At 42.5% G+C, this 19,778-nt stretch overlaps 2 protein-coding genes across 3 annotated transcripts; both read right to left on the reverse strand.

The window, feature by feature from the left end:
- Nucleotides 1-196: 196 nt before the first annotated feature.
- Nucleotides 197-14,207, reverse strand: LOC135113668 (uncharacterized protein KIAA0825 homolog). 2 transcript variants are annotated; one of them, XM_064029116.1, is made up of 14 exons: nt 13,601-14,207; nt 12,509-12,547; nt 10,026-10,219; nt 9,327-9,433; nt 8,606-8,821; nt 8,013-8,231; nt 7,361-7,525; nt 6,884-6,982; nt 6,041-6,121; nt 4,669-4,878; nt 3,847-4,040; nt 3,007-3,139; nt 2,313-2,489; nt 197-1,299 (listed from the first exon to the last, which is right to left on the reverse strand). In XM_064029116.1, the coding sequence occupies exons 1-14, from the start codon at nt 14,197-14,199 to the stop codon at nt 1,093-1,095; spliced, it is 2,640 nt and encodes an 879-aa protein (XP_063885186.1). In that variant the 5' UTR covers nt 14,200-14,207; the 3' UTR covers nt 197-1,092. The 2 variants fall into 2 exon arrangements, with proteins under 2 accessions (XP_063885186.1, XP_063885187.1); XM_064029117.1 differs by lacking the exon at nt 12,509-12,547.
- A 293-nt stretch (nt 14,208-14,500) lies between these two features.
- On the reverse strand, nt 14,501-18,555 carry LOC135113674 (frataxin, mitochondrial-like). The gene is made up of 4 exons (XM_064029137.1): nt 18,190-18,555; nt 16,644-16,841; nt 16,042-16,159; nt 14,501-15,451 (listed from the first exon to the last, which is right to left on the reverse strand). The coding sequence occupies exons 1-4, from the start codon at nt 18,210-18,212 to the stop codon at nt 15,203-15,205; spliced, it is 588 nt and encodes a 195-aa protein (XP_063885207.1). The 5' UTR covers nt 18,213-18,555; the 3' UTR covers nt 14,501-15,202.
- Nucleotides 18,556-19,778: the final 1,223 nt, after the last annotated feature.

The raw sequence follows: 19,778 nt of genomic DNA on the forward strand, positions 1-19,778 counted from the left end.
ACCGTCTATCCATCACCTCATGGCTACATGCATAGTACACTCATACATTTTCAACTCCTCTGGCAGGTAAACAAAGCCTTAAAATGCATATGTGTATAGAACATTTTCTACTTAGAATTACATGTTATTTCACTTCTCAGTATTTGCAGAAACTTGCATTACACCCTGTATACAGTGGATAAAAATATTATTTGGAGTAATTAGTATTTTTGTATTTTATATTTCCTACTATGAAAAAGTTATTGCAATTTATGTTATATCCTGTGAGACTGGTACAGTATTGAAGGAGTTTTGTATGGTTACATGAGACAGATCCAACCATATCCTATCAATATACTAGGCCAGCAATCCCACACAGCATGGCCAAGACAAAGCACCACACATCCACATCTCTTAGCTCTTCCCCCTCTTGTTTCATCAGAACCTTAGCATCTGCCCTGCTGTATGAGGGTCCAAAGAGGGCAAGGGCACAATCTGACAAACTGTACCGATTCTTATATCATTTTAGCACGGTAATGGGAATGAGAGTAGCTGCTTGCTAGAATTCTGTCCACAACTATGCCTAGAACTCAAACTCACCATCTTAAGTTCTAATATCCAGATCAAGAGACCTTCCAAATGTTTTCATGGTTATTACTACAAAACAAAAAAAGTGGGAATGAGACTAACAGGTAATTAGACTGCTGATCATAACTATACCTAGATCTCAAATTTCACCACCTCAAGCTATAATATACAAAGTGAATGTCCTAATGTTTTCTTGTTGAGTGTTTGGCAGCTGTGCCTCTGCCTGTCAACACACAGGCCCTGATGGACAAAGCACATGTGATATAATGTGTGACAAAAAAAAGTGTACCTACATAGACATATTACAAAGTAATACTATAGAAAATTATTAAATAAATTAACCAAAAATTAAAGGTTGTTTGATGTAAGCTGCAAAAAACTCAAGCTTTTCTATCTCAAATACATATATAAAGTGACATTACAAAAAATTATTGAAGAACTGAAAATATAAGTTTAATATAACCTAGAGAAAATAACCCAAGCATTTTCTCTCACATATACCAATAACTTGTCACTGGCACGTATTCAGTGCTTCTTCTCGTCCTCCTCCTCATCTGGGTCCCTCAGCAGTGGCCTCAGCTTCCTGACTGCTGCTGCTTGGCTCTTGTTGAGGTAAGCGTTGTTCTGGAACTCTGGACGTTTCTTGATCAAGTCCACAATGGTTCCCTTAGGCAGCCCAAGGTCACTCCACAGCACTGCCTCCCAGTCTCCCTTGAAGCTCATCAGACTCTCCTGGGGAATGGAAGGAAAAAATGTGCCCTCAACACTGATAAATACAATGTGTAGCAGTGAGCTTATGTAAACAATGCATTATATCACTCCATAACAGTCTCAGTCTCCCTTGGAACACGGCAGACTCTCCTGGGAAAAAGAGACAAAAATGAACATTCTCAATTGTGATAGTGTAAGTAGCACAGAATCTAAAAAAAAATTACATTGTATGACCTCACAATACAGTCTCCCAAACTCCCTTGCAACTCATCAGAAAGAGTGATATGAATATGAGTGTACATGAGTATAGCAGTTGTGTGTTGGTGCAAGAGGATAACCTGCAGAGAAATGAAAATGGAACACCAAGTTTGTGAAAGGAGTGATGGCAAAAAGAAAGAACTAGATAAACGCACCATGCAAGAAAAGAGGTACAAGGACGGAAATAAATTGAGACTTACAGAAATATAGCTGAAATACAGACAGGTTTTCTTTATGTAAGAGGGGCTCTGGCCAAGGGGCACAGATATGCAGAAAGAAAAAAGATTCATTAAGATGCCAAACCCTAAAGAATATAGCCAAAAGAATTATCCAAAATTAAGAAGTGTCTTCAAACCTCCCTCTTCAAACAATTCAAGTCACAGGTTGGGGAAAATACAGGAGTTGTTACAGGGTCCCTGAGTTATGACAGAACTCCGTTCCTTTGTCATGTCAGAAGCTGATTTTTGGCGCAGATCAAAACCAGCCTCAACAAACACCTGTGTACAGTATACCATGCACTGCTTTAATACTATACTGCTGTAAAATTATCTGGGACATAAAAACCTAACTAATGTACCAGTAAAGAAAGCACACAGAAGACATACATTAAATAAAAAAATGAGAGAGAGAGAGAGAGAGAAAAGCAAAGGGAATATACAGAGACGAGCCCTACCAGCACTGTAACCACAAAATGGCAGAAGTTGAAACTGTTATGAACCGAGGACTCCAAGGTGTGTGTTTGTGTCAACTACAAGAGTGCAGAAGTGTGTGTGTACCTGGTCCAGCTGTGTGTAGATGGCTCGCTTGTAGTAATAGAGAGGGTTATAGAGGAGTGGGTCAGGAGCGAAGCAGAGAGGTGGCCGTGGCTGCTCCATGGCAGGGGGCAGGATGGCCGGTGCTCCCAGACTTTCCTGCATCCACTCCATGTTTCTCTTCAGGAACTCCCACACCACCTGGAGAAGAGGCACCAATGATAGTGGTGGTGATGGTAGTGATGGTAATAGGAGTAGGGGTAGTAGGAGTAGAAGGAGTAGTAGTAATAGTAGTAGTTAACTGACAAAATGTGATTACAGAAACACAATCAGGTGAAGGTGTTCTCTTGAACTGGTGCAATCAAAAGTATTTCATCTATTCAATTTCTCTCCTCTAACTCACTGTCTTCACCTTTCTCTCTTCCATTAGACCCTGTTAAACTATATATCAACAGAACCATGAAAACATTCTTGAAAACCCAAATAACTTCCATTAGACCATGTTAAACTATCATTAGAACCATGAAAACATTCCTGAAAACCGCAATAACTTCCACTGGAGCCTGTTAAGCTATCACAACAATCATGAAAACCCAATAAATTCCACTTGTCCATATAAGACACTGGAATGTCCATATAAGACACTGGAATATTTAAGAATACACCTTTAAGTCATTATGCAGAAGCCTATCCAGTAATGGCCCAGTCAGTGGCTCACCACCAGTGCATGTTGTCCCTGCACAGAGGAAAGCACAGTGTTGGCCAGCGCTGTGCACAGACTTTCAATGACGTCCTCATCCGTGTACTCATCAAGACTGTCCTCCTCATTCTCCTCCTCAAAGTCCTCCAGTCTGCAAGCAATTTAGTGTCTCTATAGTTATTTTTATTTATTTATTTTTCATGTAAGAGGGGCACTGGCCTAGGGGAACAAAAAAGAAGACCTCCCTTTTGAAAGAGTTTGTCACAGGAAGGAGGAAATACCGAAGCAGGCAGGGAGTTCTAGAGTCTGCCAGAAAAAGGATGAATGATTGAGAATACTGGTTAACTCTTGCATTAGAGATGGGGAGAACGGGGGTGAGAGAAAGTAGAAAGTTTTGTGCAGTGAGGCCACAGGAGGGAAGATTAGAAGTGCAATTATTGTGAAAACAGCAGTAGAGGTTAGCAAGAGATGCAACACTATGACAAAGAGAGAGAGACTGAAGACAGTCAATTAGAGGAAAGTTGTTGAGGGGGAAAGAGAAAGAGGCTGAAGACAGTTAGAGGAGTAGAGTTAAGACAAAATTTCATTCTTCATGGATATCCAGTGCATTGGAATTCAGTGGACTGAACTGTGTTAGAAGGAAAAACAGAAACAGACAGAAAGTTGTAGAGTTTATGAGTGAAAGCAATGAAAGAGTGAAGATACAGGTTAACTGCACACACAGCTCAATGAAACAGACTCCTACAATCTGCAAGACAAAAGAAACACACCACACACAGACACATCATATATCATTACTACAACACACAAAGCCCCTCCAAGTGTCAAGCAAAGCAGGCCAGACTCAGAAAGACTCACTGGGCCAGCAGGGCAATGGTCATGCGCTTGAGGTGGGAGTCGTAATTCCCATCATGCAGTGAGCAGAGGCGCTCTCCGACGGCAATCATCATGTCCCACTGGCCGTCCGTGATTGGTGTGTCACTTAGCTGGTCCAGGGAAGAGCGGGAGTTGATGACAGAGTAGATCGCACTCACTACCAACTGTGTGATGATCTGCATGGATGAAGAAGGAACTGAATGATTGAATGGTCTGGTTGGTTGATGGATGGTTAGATCGGTGTTTGGATTGTGGCTGTGTGTGTGTGTGTGTGTGTGTGTGTGTGTGTGTGTGTGTGTGTGTGTGTGTGTGTGTGTGTGTGTGTGTGTGTGTGTGTGTGTGTGTGTGTGTGTGTGTGTGTGTGTGTGTGTGTGTGTGCGTGCGTGCGTGCGTGTTTGACAGACATTAGTGCTATAGAAATGAGGGTATGTAGTGTCTTACTTTCAGTGTGTGTGTGTGTGTGTGTGTGTGTGTGTGTGTGTGTGTGTGTGTGTGTGTGTGTGTGTATACCATATATGTAAATGCATGCAAACTACTATTACACAAACCAAAAAAAATCATCCACATCATCCAACACACACATACACACACACAAACAAGCAGACTAAACACCCAAACAGACAAATAGCACACACACAACACTCATACAACACAACACCCCCAACAAAGAAGAAAACAGCACAGACAACGCAACCAAGCTCACATGTCCTCCAAGGGGCTTGACAACACAACACAACACCCAAACACACAAAGCAGAACACAATTACAACATGAACACAGCACAACAAACACCCCCCAGCTTACATGTCCCCCTGTGGGCTTGATGGTGGGTGGCAGACATCCATTGATAGCGTGTGCCGTGTAAATGACCGACAGAGGCACCATGTTAGCCACCCCCTCCATCCCTGTGAGGAGCTGCAGCGTCCATGCAGCCAGGTGGTGCTCCAGCCTCACCGACAGCTGGCTGGGGTGTGCTGGCTTGGCGGGAGGCTGAGGTGGCACAGCTCGCAGAACCTGAAGCCACAGAGAGTTGGTGAGGTTATCATTCTTCTATGATTCTGTATCTGGCTTTTGTCCATGTTCAGAAATGATTTGCTCTCTCACCATGACTATTTACAAAGGCCACAGAGGTGAATGGCTGAGTTCTAAAGAGTACTTTTCCTGTTCATAATGTAGAAGTCTTGTTAATCTGTCACTAGAACCACAAAAAACATCCTTAAAAAAAATATCACTTATTATAAACCCATATTCCGAAACGCTTTGCTCTCTCACCACGACTATTTTCAAAGGCCACAGAGATGACTGGCTGGGCTCTGAAGAGTGTGCCTCCTGTTCATATTGTAGAAGTCTTGTTCATCTGTCACTGGAACTATAAAACATCCTTAAAAAACTTGTGTACCTTCAACTACCCCCTTTTGAAAGTAGTGGTGTGGCACAGAAGCATTTCAGAATGTAGTCCTTGGTTTCATGGGTTCTAGTGAAAATTACTGGGTTTTCAAGGCCATGTTTATGATTCTAGTGGTTATTTAATAGGGTTCAGGGGAAGCTATTAGGGTTTTCAAGAATTTTTTAATCATTATTGGAATTTATTTGGGTTTTCAAAGGGAGTTTTCTTGAATGTTTGTTTCTCTTGTGCACAGAGCATGATATCACAGTCATGTAAGTCTTGCTTCTTGTGTATTTATGTCTCTGTCAGACTTGGTTTTGTGGTTTACAGACTTGTACTAGATGTCACTGGGATTTTCAAGGGTGTTTTTATGTTTCTGGGGGTAATTTAACAGGAAAGAGAGAGAGAGAGAGAGAGAGAGAGAGAGAGAGAGAGAGAGAGAGAGAGAGAGAGAGATAGAGAGAGAGAGAGAGAGAGAGAGAGACAGAGACAGAGACAGACAGACAGACAGACAGACAGAGAGAGAGAGAGAGAGAGAGAGAGAGAGAGAGAGAGAGAGAGAGAGAGAGAGAGAGAGAGAGAGAGAGAGAGAGAGAGAGAGAGAGAGACAGACAGACAGACAGACAGACAGACAGACAGACAGACAGACAGACAGACAGACAGACAGACAGACAGAGAGAGAGAGAGAGAGAGAGAGAGAGAGAGAGAGAGAGAGAGAGAGAGAGAGAGAGAGAGAGAGAGAGAGAGAGAGAGAGAGAGAGAAGCAGAGAAACAGAAAGTAGCACCTACCTCGGCCACAACGCCCACCACACTTGGCGTGAGCAGCTGCACGAGGGCGTGGTGCCAAGGCGGCCGCTGCACATTCCACACCTACAAATGACACCCCTTACCTTCAATAAACAGTCATAGGGGAAACATTACAGACAGAATGTGATATTAAAGAAAGAACATGACTATCAGAAAATCGGTACCAAGGAAACATGACACAGTAAGAATGTGATGTCACTCAGGAAAATGACAAAATGTGACATCATCAGGAAAACAATGGCACAAAATTAGTCAATAGAGAAACGAACTGGCAGAAAATGGTGTCAGATGGAAAGAACTGTGATGTCACTAGAGAGTGAGAGATGTGGCACAGACAGGACCCCATAATAAGTTCAATGACGTAAGATGTTTGAGGACCACAAAGAACTGTAGCAATCTTCCCTACTGGTGTGCTAGCAAGGGATCCGGATAAGAAATATTCATGAGTGTTGGGTAATGACTATGTAAATGAGACACAGAGACAGAACCCAACACACACACACATGTGCACACACTCAGAAGAAAAAAAGAAAAGAAAAAAAGAAAAGAAGGATGGGTGTGATAAATAAGATAAACACATGAAAATAGAAAAGACCTACACACACACTCATATGCACAAACTGAGAAAGAGGAAACAAAGGAGAGAATAAGGAGGAATTAAAAAAAATGTGATAAACAAGAAAATATAGCAAGACTCTCTCCACCACACATACGTACATATATACATACATATAATTTTATAACCTTTTTTGGTGCCCTAGAACAACACACACACACACACACACACACACACACACACACACACACACACACACACACACATACCTGAGTGCGATCAAGGGAGTCCCACAGGCCAGACTCCTTAATCCCTGGGCTGGCAATCTTGCACAGCACTGGCACACAATCCACACACATCACCAGGATCTGCCAGAGAGAGAGAGACAAGGCTCTTTACACCACACCCTCACACACTCTGGAGCTCCCTGTCTGTTTCTGTATTTCCTCCTTCCAATGACACTTATCCTTCAGTTTTTGATGATTCTCTTGACATCTTTGTTGGGGACTGGCACCTCAATGGGATTTTTTGTTTTCTTTTTTTGTTTTTCCTTGGTCAGTAACCCTCCTACATATAAAACAAACAAACAAACAAACACACACACACACACACACACACACACACACACACACACACACACACACACACACACACACACACACACACAAAAACACAGTCCCAGCCAGTCCCACCCAGCACATCCCAGAACAGCCCCACCCAGTTCTACTGCACCCAGCACAGCCTACCTGGGCCACAGCAGCATACACAGTGTGGGGGATGAGGGGTGGGGTGCAGAGGTGGGGCATACACAGCGGGCCACCACAGGGCTCCCCACGCGTCACCTGCCCCGGTGTGTCCTGCAACCCCCTCAGGATGGTCTTGGTTCCCAGGAAGTTACGCATCAGCAAGCCCTGGGAGTAAAGGAGGTACTGTTGTTATAAGTTTGTTCAACTCCTGCTGTGATCATTTGAATCTATTTGTTTTGGTTATTTGGTTATGCACTTTCCAACTCCATAATGGGACAGTTCTCAAAATACAGAGAAAATAAATAAAAAGTTACAATTGTGCTACAAAAAGCACAGAAAAAAAAAGAACAATGACTGCAAATACATAAAAGAAAATGTATAAAAATTAGAGGTGCAAAAAGGATAATAAAATGTAACATCTAAAAAGTAAACTAAAATGGTAAAAAAAAAAGTGATAATAATAAAAAGTTGAAAGGTATGTTAAAGTGGAGAGAAAAAAAAAAAAAAAAAAATCCAAAGTAAAATCAATGACTAATTATGACAACTACCATGACAGTGACTATTAACATAAGAGTACATGCCTCAGTGACACACACACACACACACACACACACACACACACACACACACAAACACACACACAAACACACACCCGCACAATCAGAGAGTACTGTGGCTGAGGTCGACTGGCGGCAGTGAGGAGGGTGAGGTAGACAGCCACCTGGTCCCCTAAGTAGCTGAGAGAGGTCTTGCCGCGGGGGAACAGAGCCGGGTTGAGGAAGGTTAGCCAGGCTGGGGTGGACTCAATGCTTGTCACACTCTCTGGGTAACTGTTCCTCTTCACTGCACTATCAAAGCCTTTCTGGAACACCTGTGAGAAAAGAAAGTGTTAAAGGAATACAACAAGGAGAAGAAAGAAGAGATTAAAATGGGCAGGAATAGTTTTCAAAATAGAGCAATGTTTGCCACTCTCTCCAGGTAACTGTTCCTCTTCATCGCACTGTCAAAGCCTTTCTGGAACACCTCAAGGAACCCAAGCAACATTCTTGCTGGAGACACACTTCAGGCCACCAACACACCCACTTCACACTCCTCAACACACCCTTATTTACTCAATCATTACTCATCTTTACCCCAACACAGCTCAACACAGTCTTATCTGAGCCACGTTCTCAAAGGAGCCACACTTCAGGCACACCACCAGGCACACTCTTCAATGAGACACACTCCTCAACACAGCCTTACCCTAGCCAGGTTCTCAATGGGGGCACACTTGAGGGCTGCCACCTTGAGCAACAGGTCAGCACGGCGATGGATGGGCAGAGCGACTGATTCATGGATTCTGACACTGAAGAGCATGACAGGGGAGGCAATGAGGGATGGCAGGAAGGACGCCACAATGGTTAGGATTGCTATGATGTCTGCGCAGTACTGGGGCTGCCGGATGTCACTCATCTCGATCTGTCAGGGAGGAGAGTGAGGGAAATATTGTAGAATTGTGTGGAAAGTACTGGGAAATGTAGAATTGTGTGGAAAGTATTAGGAAATGTTGTAAGAATAGTGTGGAAAGCACAGGGAAATGTAGAATTGTGTGGAAAGTACAGGAAAATGCAGCTTTTTGTGGAAAGTACTGGGAAATGATGCAAAACTGAGTGGAAAGTAGAGGAAAATGTAGAATTGAGTAGAAAGTAGAGGGAAATGTAGAACTGAGTAAAAAGTGGTGGAAAATGTAGAATTGTGTGACGAGTTTGTACTTCATTAACAATGGTGCAGAGACAAGGGACAGAGAGAAGGAGGTATAGGTGTGGCTGAGGTGGTAGTCCCAATCACTCTGCTGCCTCTACACACCTGGGCACTCACCTCCCACCTATTGTGCATTGAGACATTCTAAGCATTGCAAAACTGTGTTCCAACCTAACCCAACACTGCCCACCCCTAACTTACCCTACCCAGCCCTGCAGTGTACCTGGGAGTAGCGAGTCACCATGAGGCTGAGAGTGTCAGTGAAGATGCTTGCCAGAATGCTTTCACTGATGCGTGGGGAGGTGAAGCGCCAAAGATCGTTACGCAAACCTGGCAAAGAGAAGGGAGTGTTAATCTGTGCCATCTGGTGTTATTGTTTTTGGTGTCACTGTGTTTTGCTTGTGTTTATTTAATGTTGTTGTCTTATCACTGTGTCATCTCAAACTCTTCCAACTCTATCAAGATCTACCTTTCTTCCCTGCTGGAAGTTTGCCTACATTCAGCCTGTTCTTAATAAGGGTGACTGCTCTAATCCCTCAAACTAATGTCCTATTGCTTTAATTTCCTGCCTCTCATGTTTTTTAATCTATCTTCAAGAGGAAGATTCTTAAACATCTATCACTTCACAACCTTATATCTGATTGCTGGTATGGGTTCTGTTGAGGCCACTCTACTGGTGATCTGGCTTTCTTTACTGAGTCTTTTAGGGATTTTGGTGAAATTTTTGCTGTTGCCTTAGGCATTAAAAGTTTTGATTTCCAAACTACCCTCCTATGGCTTCTGTCCTTCTCTTTGTAACCTCATCTCAAGTTTCCTTTCTCAATCTCTCCCTCTCTCTCTCTCACATCACCTCCACCTCACCTTACTACCATACCACACCACTATCACCACCTCACACACCACACACCTCACCACACATCACCTTGCATGAAGAAAGCCCACATCTGAATGGTGAGGGAGCAGCAGGCACCCTCCTGGTATGGCTTGGCACTTAACCAGTCATGGCTTGGTGCATCATGCAGGACCAGGGACAGCATATCACAGTTGTAGCTCAGAATGTTCTGCATCATGAACTCCACCTTTTCCCCACACCGCCCCAGAGCTGCTGTCAGGTTCCTGGATGGGTGGATGACAGTTTGAGTGAGTGTGAAGTTAGTCTTGTTCCTGCCTTGTTCTTCTTCTTGTGTATGTGTTATGAACCAAGCCTGTGTGGTAGTGTCTGCTTCCCTGCTATCATTCCTAAGTGCTTCATTCTCTTGTGACTGCTTTTCAAAGGCTACAGAGATTAATATGAATGGGTTTCTTTGGGGTGGATGAGAGTGTGGATTGGTTCTGTCCTTGCCTTCTAGATGTCTGTGTGTGTTTTAAGCCAAGCCTGTACTGTTCTCTGTGTTTTTCAAAGGCTACAGAGATGATTACATTCCTGAGAGGTAGATGAGTGTGTGAGTGAAAGTGGTAGTGAATGTTCGTATCCTTGCCTTGTTGTTGCTGCTGTTCTTGTTGTGTGAGTGAGTTTATCTGCTTGTATTTTTATTCTTAGGTACTTTGTTCTCTAATGACTGTTTTTCAAAGGTTACAGAGATGATAGCTGTTCTTGTCCTCAGCTTCATGTGTGTGTGTGTGTGTGTGTGTGTGTGTGTGTGTGTGTGTGTGTGTGTGTGTGTGTGTGTGTGTGTGTGTGTGTGTGTGCGCGTGCGCACGTGTGTGTGTGTGTGCACGTGTGTGTGTGTGTGTGTGTGTGTGTGTGTGTGTGGGTGGCCCTGTCTGCTTATTTGCTTTCATTCTCCTTAAATTCTTATTCCTTGAATGCTTAACAATTTGAACTGAAGTCTTCTCTGGACTTTAACAAATATTCTGAATACGAGAACAAGATAGTTAAGAATATGAATGCAAGTCTTCTCTGACCTTTGCAAATACTCCCCATCAGAGAACAAGACACTTATGAACTCAAGCTTAAGTCTTTTCTCACTTCCACTGGCAGGGGTAAGGGAGGACACAAGAATCGTAAGAAAGGAATGGTAAGCAGCACTGTGAGGGAATGAGGAAGAGAGGCGCACATCACACACACTCCAAGCAAGAATATGAGCTGCTGTAACCTGCTTCATGTGCTGGCTTGGGGAAGACAAACAGCAACAGACCTGTTGGCATGTATAAGGCATATGTGATAAGCTACGCTATCTAATCTATGGTAAGAGATGTAGGGTAACAAATGCGAAGGCTCCTCCCACCCACCCACTGCTCCCTCCAGCCATGTCCAGCAGGAATAGAGATTAAAAATGAACCATGCAGTATAGAAAAATTGCATGGGGATTTTCAGAGGAATGAGATAAAAAGACTATAGCTACTGCGACTATCTACTATCTGGGCAATGGAAGCAGTATCACATAAGCAACAACCTAAAATATTAAGCATTTCACGTTAACATTTCGAAAGAATCAAGAAATTCCGCAGTGATGACACAGAATATTTCTGTTATGAATTGATCTTTCCTAAATAAATTGAGATAAATTTGTACAACTGATCTTCACTGAGGGATAAATCTGTGAAATTAAAGAATTGTATTAATCTAAATCTAACCTAACCTTGCCTTACCCTCGGATGGAGACACTGATGTTACTTTGATATTAATCTGAGCATTGCACAGTCCAATACTTGAAACTCTTGCGGAATACAGTGAGGTAAACTTTCACAACTGATTATCATGAATAAACAAAATCCCATCACAACAGAAGTAAACAAAAACCAAAATCCCACAATTAAGTCTCCAGTGACACAGAGAAAGGCAAGCAAACTCCCATGATAAGTAAACAAAATCCCATAGTTAAGACCATACTAACACAAAAGATCAACAAAAGCCTGTCATTACAAAGGTAAACAAAATCCCACAATTAAGACTCACACTGAGAGGTGCAAACAAAATCCCATAAGACAAACAAAATCCCACAATTAGAATAGTAAAAACAATCCTGCAAGTCCCTAGTGATGGATGTAAACAAACCCCTGTAATCAAAATAAACAAAACCCCACAAGTCACTATTGACAGAGAGAGGCAAACAAAAATCCCTGATAAAAAATAGTTCACAAAATTCCACAACTAGAACAGTAAACGTGTCCCACAATTAAACAGTACACAAATCCCCACAAATCACTATGGACAGAGAGAAGTAAACAAATTCCCACCACAGTCCCTCTCAACACAAAGATAAAACAAAATCCAGTTATAATAAGACATAAACAAAACTCCACACACTCCTCTTGCCACACCACTGCCTCCCCAATACCATGACAAGACCCCAGACAGTGAGTGCCTACTGAGTCTCCACTCTTGTTACGTAGACAACAACATTCGTATAGCAAGCTTATATAGTTCCAGTCGGAGGTCAGCCAGAGTGACTGCTTACTCACACTGATCCTGTAGGGGCTGTTGGCGTGGTGCCTTTTGACCTACGGAGAGATGCAACATTACTACAGAGCTACAGCCACACACTACTACTGCTGCTGCCCACACTCAGTCTAAGGGAAATGTTTAGCTAGGTCGCTTTGCACATCTGTTGGTTAGGCCACTGTGGGTCAGCTGTGATTCAGAGATGGGCTGTGGTCTTTGAAACTATTGATAGAATAAGAGCATAAGAAAATAAGGGAAGCTGCAAGAAGCCATCAGGCCTACACGTGGCAGTCCCTGTGTGAAATGTCTAAATAAGAGTGAACTATAGAAATCAGAGATGGTAATGGTCCTTTAATATAAATTCTGTGGCAGGGTTATTCAGATTTTGAAGCAGGAACAGCGAGGTAAGTCAGAGATGGGTTATTTTCCTTAGCTATTGTTGGTGAAGTGTATAGGTTTAGGTTACTTAGATTTTGAAGCAGAGACAGTACAGTTTAAGAGAGTGGCAGCACAAAGAATGATATAAGTTAGAGAAGCGTTACAGTCCTTTTGAAATTGCTTAATAAAATTTCTAAGTCAGGGTTAACTAGATTTCCAAGCAGGGGCAGTTACCAGTTACATCAGAGAGTATAGTGTAACAGAATGATGGAAGGAACAGTGAAATAAATTATGTTGCTTGAAAAATGGTTTGTTAAGAAAGTTTGTAATTCCTTCCATTTTTAAAGATTTTTTGATAGTTTTGTGACCTGGAGACAAATTACTTTCCTTAACAAATGGTCTGCTAATAAACTGGTTATATTTCTTTCTCACAAACCAGTTACTTCAAAGACTGTAAATCTGAAAACTGGTTCTGTCCATCTCTCACAAAACCATTTACTTCAAAATCTGTAAGTGTGAAAACTCATCATTTAGGTCTGTAAGTTCAAACACTAGTCACCTCAAGATTTATACATTTGGCAACACCACTTCAGTCTGTAAATCACAACTGACCACCACTAAGCCACATAAAGGATATGCAACACCATATACTACACCCAACACCACACCACAAACCATGCACAACACAACACACAAGTGCCAGGAGAGCTACAAGTACAAGGCAGGATGCTTACTTGGTGGTGGGCTGCTTGAGAACCTCCTTGTAAGCATTGAGGCGACTGCGGACCAGGGCGGCAGAGGCCAGGCACATGAAGAGCAGCTGGTTATTACCATTGATGTAGGCACTCTCACTCATCCTCTTCACGTGGTCCAGCATGTAGTTAGCTGACTGCTCCACGGCCACCATCAACGAGGCCTTAGGTGGCAGGTTCCTTGTCTTGCCCCCCACGACCACAGCTGAGGTCTTTCTCTCGGGTTTTGATGCCGATGAAGCACGACTCCCACTTGTGCTTCCTGTTGCATCAGCTGGGAGGTGGCGTCGGACTGGGTACATCCACACTGCACCGTCAGCCCCCACCATGACCTCGCTGGGCAGGACACCTCTCGCCCGGTCCACTGAGGGGTCAACGGTGTGCTTCAGACACTCCTCCCACTCACAAACGCCAGCACTAATGCTTGCCAAGGCTGCGACTGGGGTATCCCGCTGGCCACCGATGGCATATGGGCACACAGATTTTGCTTTTGCTTTCTTGGTTTTCTTGAACTCGGCCCATTCAGAGTGCAGGCCGTCCTTCACTGCACCGATAAGCTTGGAAGTGTCACCGCCAGACATTGTGATGGTGATGATGGTGGTGGTGGTGAGGGTATTGTAATTATAATTTCAGATGCTGTCTTGTGCGGGTCAAATGGGCATTCACAATCTTCTTGTTTTGCTGTGGTTTTGTTCTTTATCAGCTCACAGTTGTCTTTTGTTGTGCTTTTGTTCTTTATTTGTTCAGTCTTGTTGTTTTGTTGTTTTTGTTCTTCATCTGTTCATGGTCTTGCTGTTTTAATGTTTTTGTTCTTCATCTGTTCATGGTCTTAACGTTACATTGTTTTGTTCTTTATTTTTTTTTACAATTTGTTTTATGTTCTTTATCTATGTACGGTGCAACTTCTACTGTTCCTTATTTGTGTACAGTGTTAGCTCATGTACACTATTACTTGTACAAATTGAGCTTCACACGTGTACAGTGTTAGGTCCTGATGTACACTATTACTTCTGCAAACTGAGTGTTACTTATGTACAATGTTAGGCCGATGTACACATCAACTTAAACTGTACTTCATATGTTTACAAGTATTTCTACAGAATGACTCAAGCTTTTTTTTTTTTCATGAATAAGCAGTGTATTTATATCTTATGTACAATGCAGTGCTTTGTATGTACAGTGAAAAAAAAACCTTGCCTGCACCAACCTTAACTTTTTGGTCAACAAATAGATGCAGTAACATCTAAACCTTCCAAAACACCAACATTATATACAAGTCTCAGTCAAGTTCTCAGTCACTCCTATGAAAGATACCCAGCCAGTCTTAAACTCAAGTCCTCAGACAGATTCAGCACTCCCAAAGGCACTGATCAGGTAATATATAAACTTTTCAATGACTGCAGTGACACCTAAACCTTTCAAAACACCAACAATATTTACAAGTCTCAGTTCCTTAAGTCCTCAGGCAGACTCAGAACTCTAAAATCCACTACTCAAAAGGTCCACAAACTTTTTAGTACCTGCAGTAACACCTAAAACTTTCAAAACACCACAGTTATATACATGTCTCAGTTCCTCAGGTCCTCAGGCAGACTCAGAACTCCCAAAGGCACAGGTCAGGAAGTCCACATTGCTGGAGAACACCTTGGAAAGCTCAGTAGAGAGGAGGCTGTGCAAAGTCTCCCCTGAGTGGCGGTAAACCCACACTCCGCTCTGGAAGTCAAACCTCTTGGGGCCACTGGTGGGGGAGGACAGCCAGATCTGCTTGTTTGGGGTCTGCTTGTTGATGACGTAGGTGCCGTGTGTTCCCAGGTGAAGGGTCAGCACACCACTCTGTCAATGATAAAGCCATGTTGGAAAGGTTATGTTTTCTTTTTCTATATATACTCTAGTTATGATATGGTATGATGGCAGGTAGGATGAACAGTACAGGGCAGTCTTTCTAATAAGGACTGGTATTAAAAGCATATAAAAAAACCAAAAGTGGGAAAAATAAATAAAATTATAACATACTGACAATGGTAGTGGATTATTCGAATGGTTGGTATCTGGGACTGGCAACAATGACATAGAAAAATACCAGATCTTCTAACCTTCTCTGATGTACATCCTTGTCAAGTCCTCCTCCACACAGTCTCCAGGTCTTCAGTCTTCCCATTAACCTAACCTTCTCATGTTCATCCTTATCATGTTCTCCTTCACACACTATCTTGAAGTCTTTGGTCTTTCCACTGGTCTTCTAAACTTAACCTTCTCATGTGTTCCTCTACACAACCCTCAGTACAAGACCCTCCTCTCTCTTCCTTCTGACATGCTAATACCACCTCAATTTACACTGGTACCCCCTTTTCTCACATCCTTCACTCCACCTTAGTACAGTTAAGGTATGTAGGCTAAGGGGACTTTGCAGCCTCAATACTCACACTGTACAATACATCACAGTCCTGGGGTGCTGTGTCCACAGCAACCAGCTCCTCTAGGTACTCTGACAGGGACTCCAAGGTCTCATCACTGATCTGTTCATACTGTATGTCATCAAGCCTGCAATGAGGAACTGTAATTGTAAATGTTTCAGTGTCTTTTGGCTACTTGTGACAGGCTCTAGTAGGTGTTACTAGGGTTTTCAAGACTGCTTTTGTGATCCCAGTGACAGTTTAAAAGGATCTAGTGGAAGTTATTAGGGTTTTCAAGGGTGTTTTCATGATTTTAGTGATAGTTTAAGTGGCTCCAGTGAAGGTTGTTGGATTTTCAGGGTGTTCTTTGAGATTTTAGTGATGGCTTGACAGTCTGTAGTGGATGTTATTAAAGTGTTCAACGGTGTTTTAATAATTCTAATGATAGTTTAACAGTTACCAGTGGATGTTATCATTACAAAACTCTCTTGTCCTATCCTGATTACCTACCTACAACTCTTAAAATCTTACCTCATCTACACTGTTATACACCTCATGACACTGACAAGGGAACCACACTGTAACGTTAAGAATCACACTACATATACCAGCACCAATTACAAGGTACTCACTCCACAGAATACTGGCGTGTGGTCCCAGCCTTCAGCACAGAGGGGGCTGGCAGGGACGTTGTAGAGGGCAACTGATGCAGGGGCTTCCTCAGGGGCTGGGCTGCCACATGTAAACTCAACTGAGAGCCCCAAATACCACACACAACTGGTCTCTGTAGCCACAACCTTCCCACAGAGCTAGCCCTCACCAAGGCCATACTGCAAGGAAATAAGTGGAAACCTAGGGCATGTTTAAGAGTTAGTTTAGATATCACCAGGCTGGCAATCCCACACATGCTGGTCCAGACAGAGTACCACACACACACACACACACACACACACACACACACACACACACACACACACACACACACACACACACACACACACATACTCTTATCCCTGTCAGCCCCTGATGGAAAGGGATAGTCTTGTGGACCACTACTACTATCTATCTATCAACGTATATACCAGATCAGCAAACCCACAAGTGGTGGCCCAGACAAAGCACCACACACTCACACACACACATCATTCACAGTCTCTTGATCCCATCAGCCCCTGGTGGAAAGGAACAGTCTCTATGCTGGAACAAATCCACAAAAAAATTAGAAAAAATTTGTAGATCTAAACTAATTAAAGAAAAATGTCCCTATGGCTGCAGCTGCCTTGGAAAATCTGACAAAACTTTGGGTAAAAAAGTCTTTGCAATGATAGGAAATGAAAGGTCAAGGGGATTATGATTATGGTTAACCTTTGCTCACTGATTTCAAGACAATTTATTTCTGGTTAAAATATGATGCTTCTTCAAATGGTCATCTCTACAATGAAGGGATAAGCTGTGAAATTAATTAAAATGATTAATCTACACCTAACTTAGTGTAGCCTAAGCTAACTTAATTAAAGAATAAGACACTTAGCTTCCAATTTTTGATAATAAGACACTTATCCTCCAGTTTTTAATAATCCCCCTTGCCTTTTTCTTTAAGGACTTCTTTTTTTGTTGCCCTATGCCAGTACCCTTCTTACATAATAAAACACCAGAAATTAATCTATGAGGAGGAGAGGATGCACAAACACAAGCCAAAGCAGGACTGGCTGTGATATATCTTATGGTACAGTTGGCTAAGGCTTGTATGAGTCCAAGTATGACTATTATAAAACTGAGGAGAGGCTGGGGCCAGTATCCCTTGCTGCTTTCACTCTTTCATTCAGTAGGCATTCCAGTCTGTCAGGTCTGAGTTTGAATCCTAGTCACCTCCACCTTCCTTATTTAGAATACATTAATGTACTTCTTCATTCAGTCATTACATACAACTAGCATTAACTGGCCCGAAATAAAGATAGATAGAGAGAAAAATAGAAAGGAAGAAAGAAAACGCATACACACAAACATTGCGACTTCTTGGCTATACGACTGACAGGTTGAGTGACCCGGTTGTCAGGTCACACCGCCACGCCCTTGGAGTGGCTCCCGGCGGTGTGGCAGTGACTGGGATTGTGATTGACTGTGGTGACGGTAACAGTGATGACAGCGACAGCACATAGCACATACAACCACACTCACCTCCCTCGCACGGCGCACTGCATGTTGTGTTGTGTGGCGTCTCCTTGACGACCACCAAACCTCGCCTGTCTCGCCTCGCGTCGCTGCCTGCCGCGATCAGCTGACCTGCCTGATGTTGATGATGGTGTGGTGGTGGTGCAATGCCTTGCCTTTACAACAGTACTGCCTATTACATCATCTACAATAGCACTGCCTTGCCTGATTTCCACAAGTCATATTAGATGTCCTCAATGCACAAATGTTTATTCGTGGCATATCCACGTGTGGCATCCGCGTTTTGCTCTTACCACGAATATTTTCAAAGGGCATAGATATGATCACCCGGGTTTTCAAGAGGGTTTTTTCCTGTTAATAATGAAATCACTTGAACCGTAAAAACGCCCTTGAAAAAAAAAAAAAAAACCGCTTCAACCACAACCTTTTCAAACTAGTGGAGGTGCAGTGCAGAAGATAAATCCGGAATATTGTCCTAAGTCGGCAATTTTAAACTGCTCACACCAGAATTCAGTTGAAATTGAGGGATCCTTAAGCATGGGAAGCACTAACTTGAGAAATGCATTACCTGTTGAGCTTGTACGTAACTTGTTTGCGGAAATATTGGCTCATTGAAACGTGTCCTTGCAATTCTACCTTACTAACTTACTGTTTCATATGTTTGACCGTCCTATCTGACCTTCAGAAATCACAGTATTGCTGTCTATGATGCACTATCCAACTTGTTAATATCAGCTGTTCTCAGTACATAAATATTTGGGACGCATCAACGGACTGGCTTCCTGTGACCTTATACACTTTCCAAAAACAAAGAACGTATGCAAAATCCTTATATCTTTCAGGAGAACCAGACAGAACAAACTCAAAACTCTTATACACTTTCCAGAACCAGATAGAACGCATTCAGAACCCTTGTGGTTTTCAGAACCAAACAGTACACATTCAGAACCCCCATATCTTTCAGGAGATCCAAATTGAACAAATTCCAAACCCTTATATATCTTTCAGGAGAGCTAAACATAATACATTCAGAACCTTATATCTTTCAGTATAACCAAACAGAACACATTCAGAACCCTTATAGTTTCCAGAACCAAACATAACACATTCGGAATTCTTACACTTTCTAGAACCAAACAACATTCCAAACCCTTAGACTCCCCAGAACCAAACGGAAATCATTCCAAATCATTATATCTTTCAACAGAACCAAACGGAACACATTCAGAACCCTTATAGTTTTCAAAATCAAACATAATACGAGTACATTCAAAACCCTTATATCTTTCAAAACTATACATAACACATTCAGAACCCTTATAGTTTGAAGAAGAACCAAACAGAACACATTCAGAACCCTTATAGTTTCCAGGGGAACCAAACAGAACACATTCAGAACACTTGCAGTTTCCAGAAGCAAATAGAACACATTCAGAACCCTTACAGTTTTCAGGAGAACCAAACAGAACACAATCCTTTCAGTTTCCAGGAGAGCCAAACAGAACACAATCCTTATAGTTTCCAGGAGAACCAAACAGAACACATTCAAAACCCTTATAGTTTCCAGGAGAACCAAACAGAACACATTCAGAACT

Source organism: Scylla paramamosain, chromosome 26, assembly GCF_035594125.1.
Source record: "Scylla paramamosain isolate STU-SP2022 chromosome 26, ASM3559412v1, whole genome shotgun sequence".
Classification (NCBI taxonomy): domain Eukaryota; kingdom Metazoa; phylum Arthropoda; class Malacostraca; order Decapoda; family Portunidae; genus Scylla; species Scylla paramamosain.

Excerpts from the sequence above, each read along its gene's own strand:
- LOC135113668 (XM_064029116.1), bottom strand. The coding sequence starts at position 14,199 with ATGTCTGGCGGTGACACTTCCAAGCTTATCGGTGCAGTGAAGGACGGC. Across the intron at positions 8,232-8,605 it reads CCATTGAGAACCTGGCTAGG|GTGTTCCAGAAAGGCTTTGA; the intron begins GTAAGGCTGTGT and ends CTTTTCTCACAG. Across the intron at positions 3,140-3,846 it reads ACCATTGCCCTGCTGGCCCA|ACTGGAGGACTTTGAGGAGG; the intron begins GTGAGTCTTTCT and ends AATTGCTTGCAG.
- LOC135113674 (XM_064029137.1), bottom strand. The coding sequence starts at position 18,212 with ATGCAGTGCGCCGTGCGAGGGAG. Across the intron at positions 16,842-18,189 it reads CAGTGCGCCGTGCGAGGGAG|TATGGCCTTGGTGAGGGCTA; the intron begins GTGAGTGTGGTT and ends ATTTCCTTGCAG. Across the intron at positions 16,160-16,643 it reads ACACGCCAGTATTCTGTGGA|GCTTGATGACATACAGTATG; the intron begins GTGAGTACCTTG and ends TCCTCATTGCAG.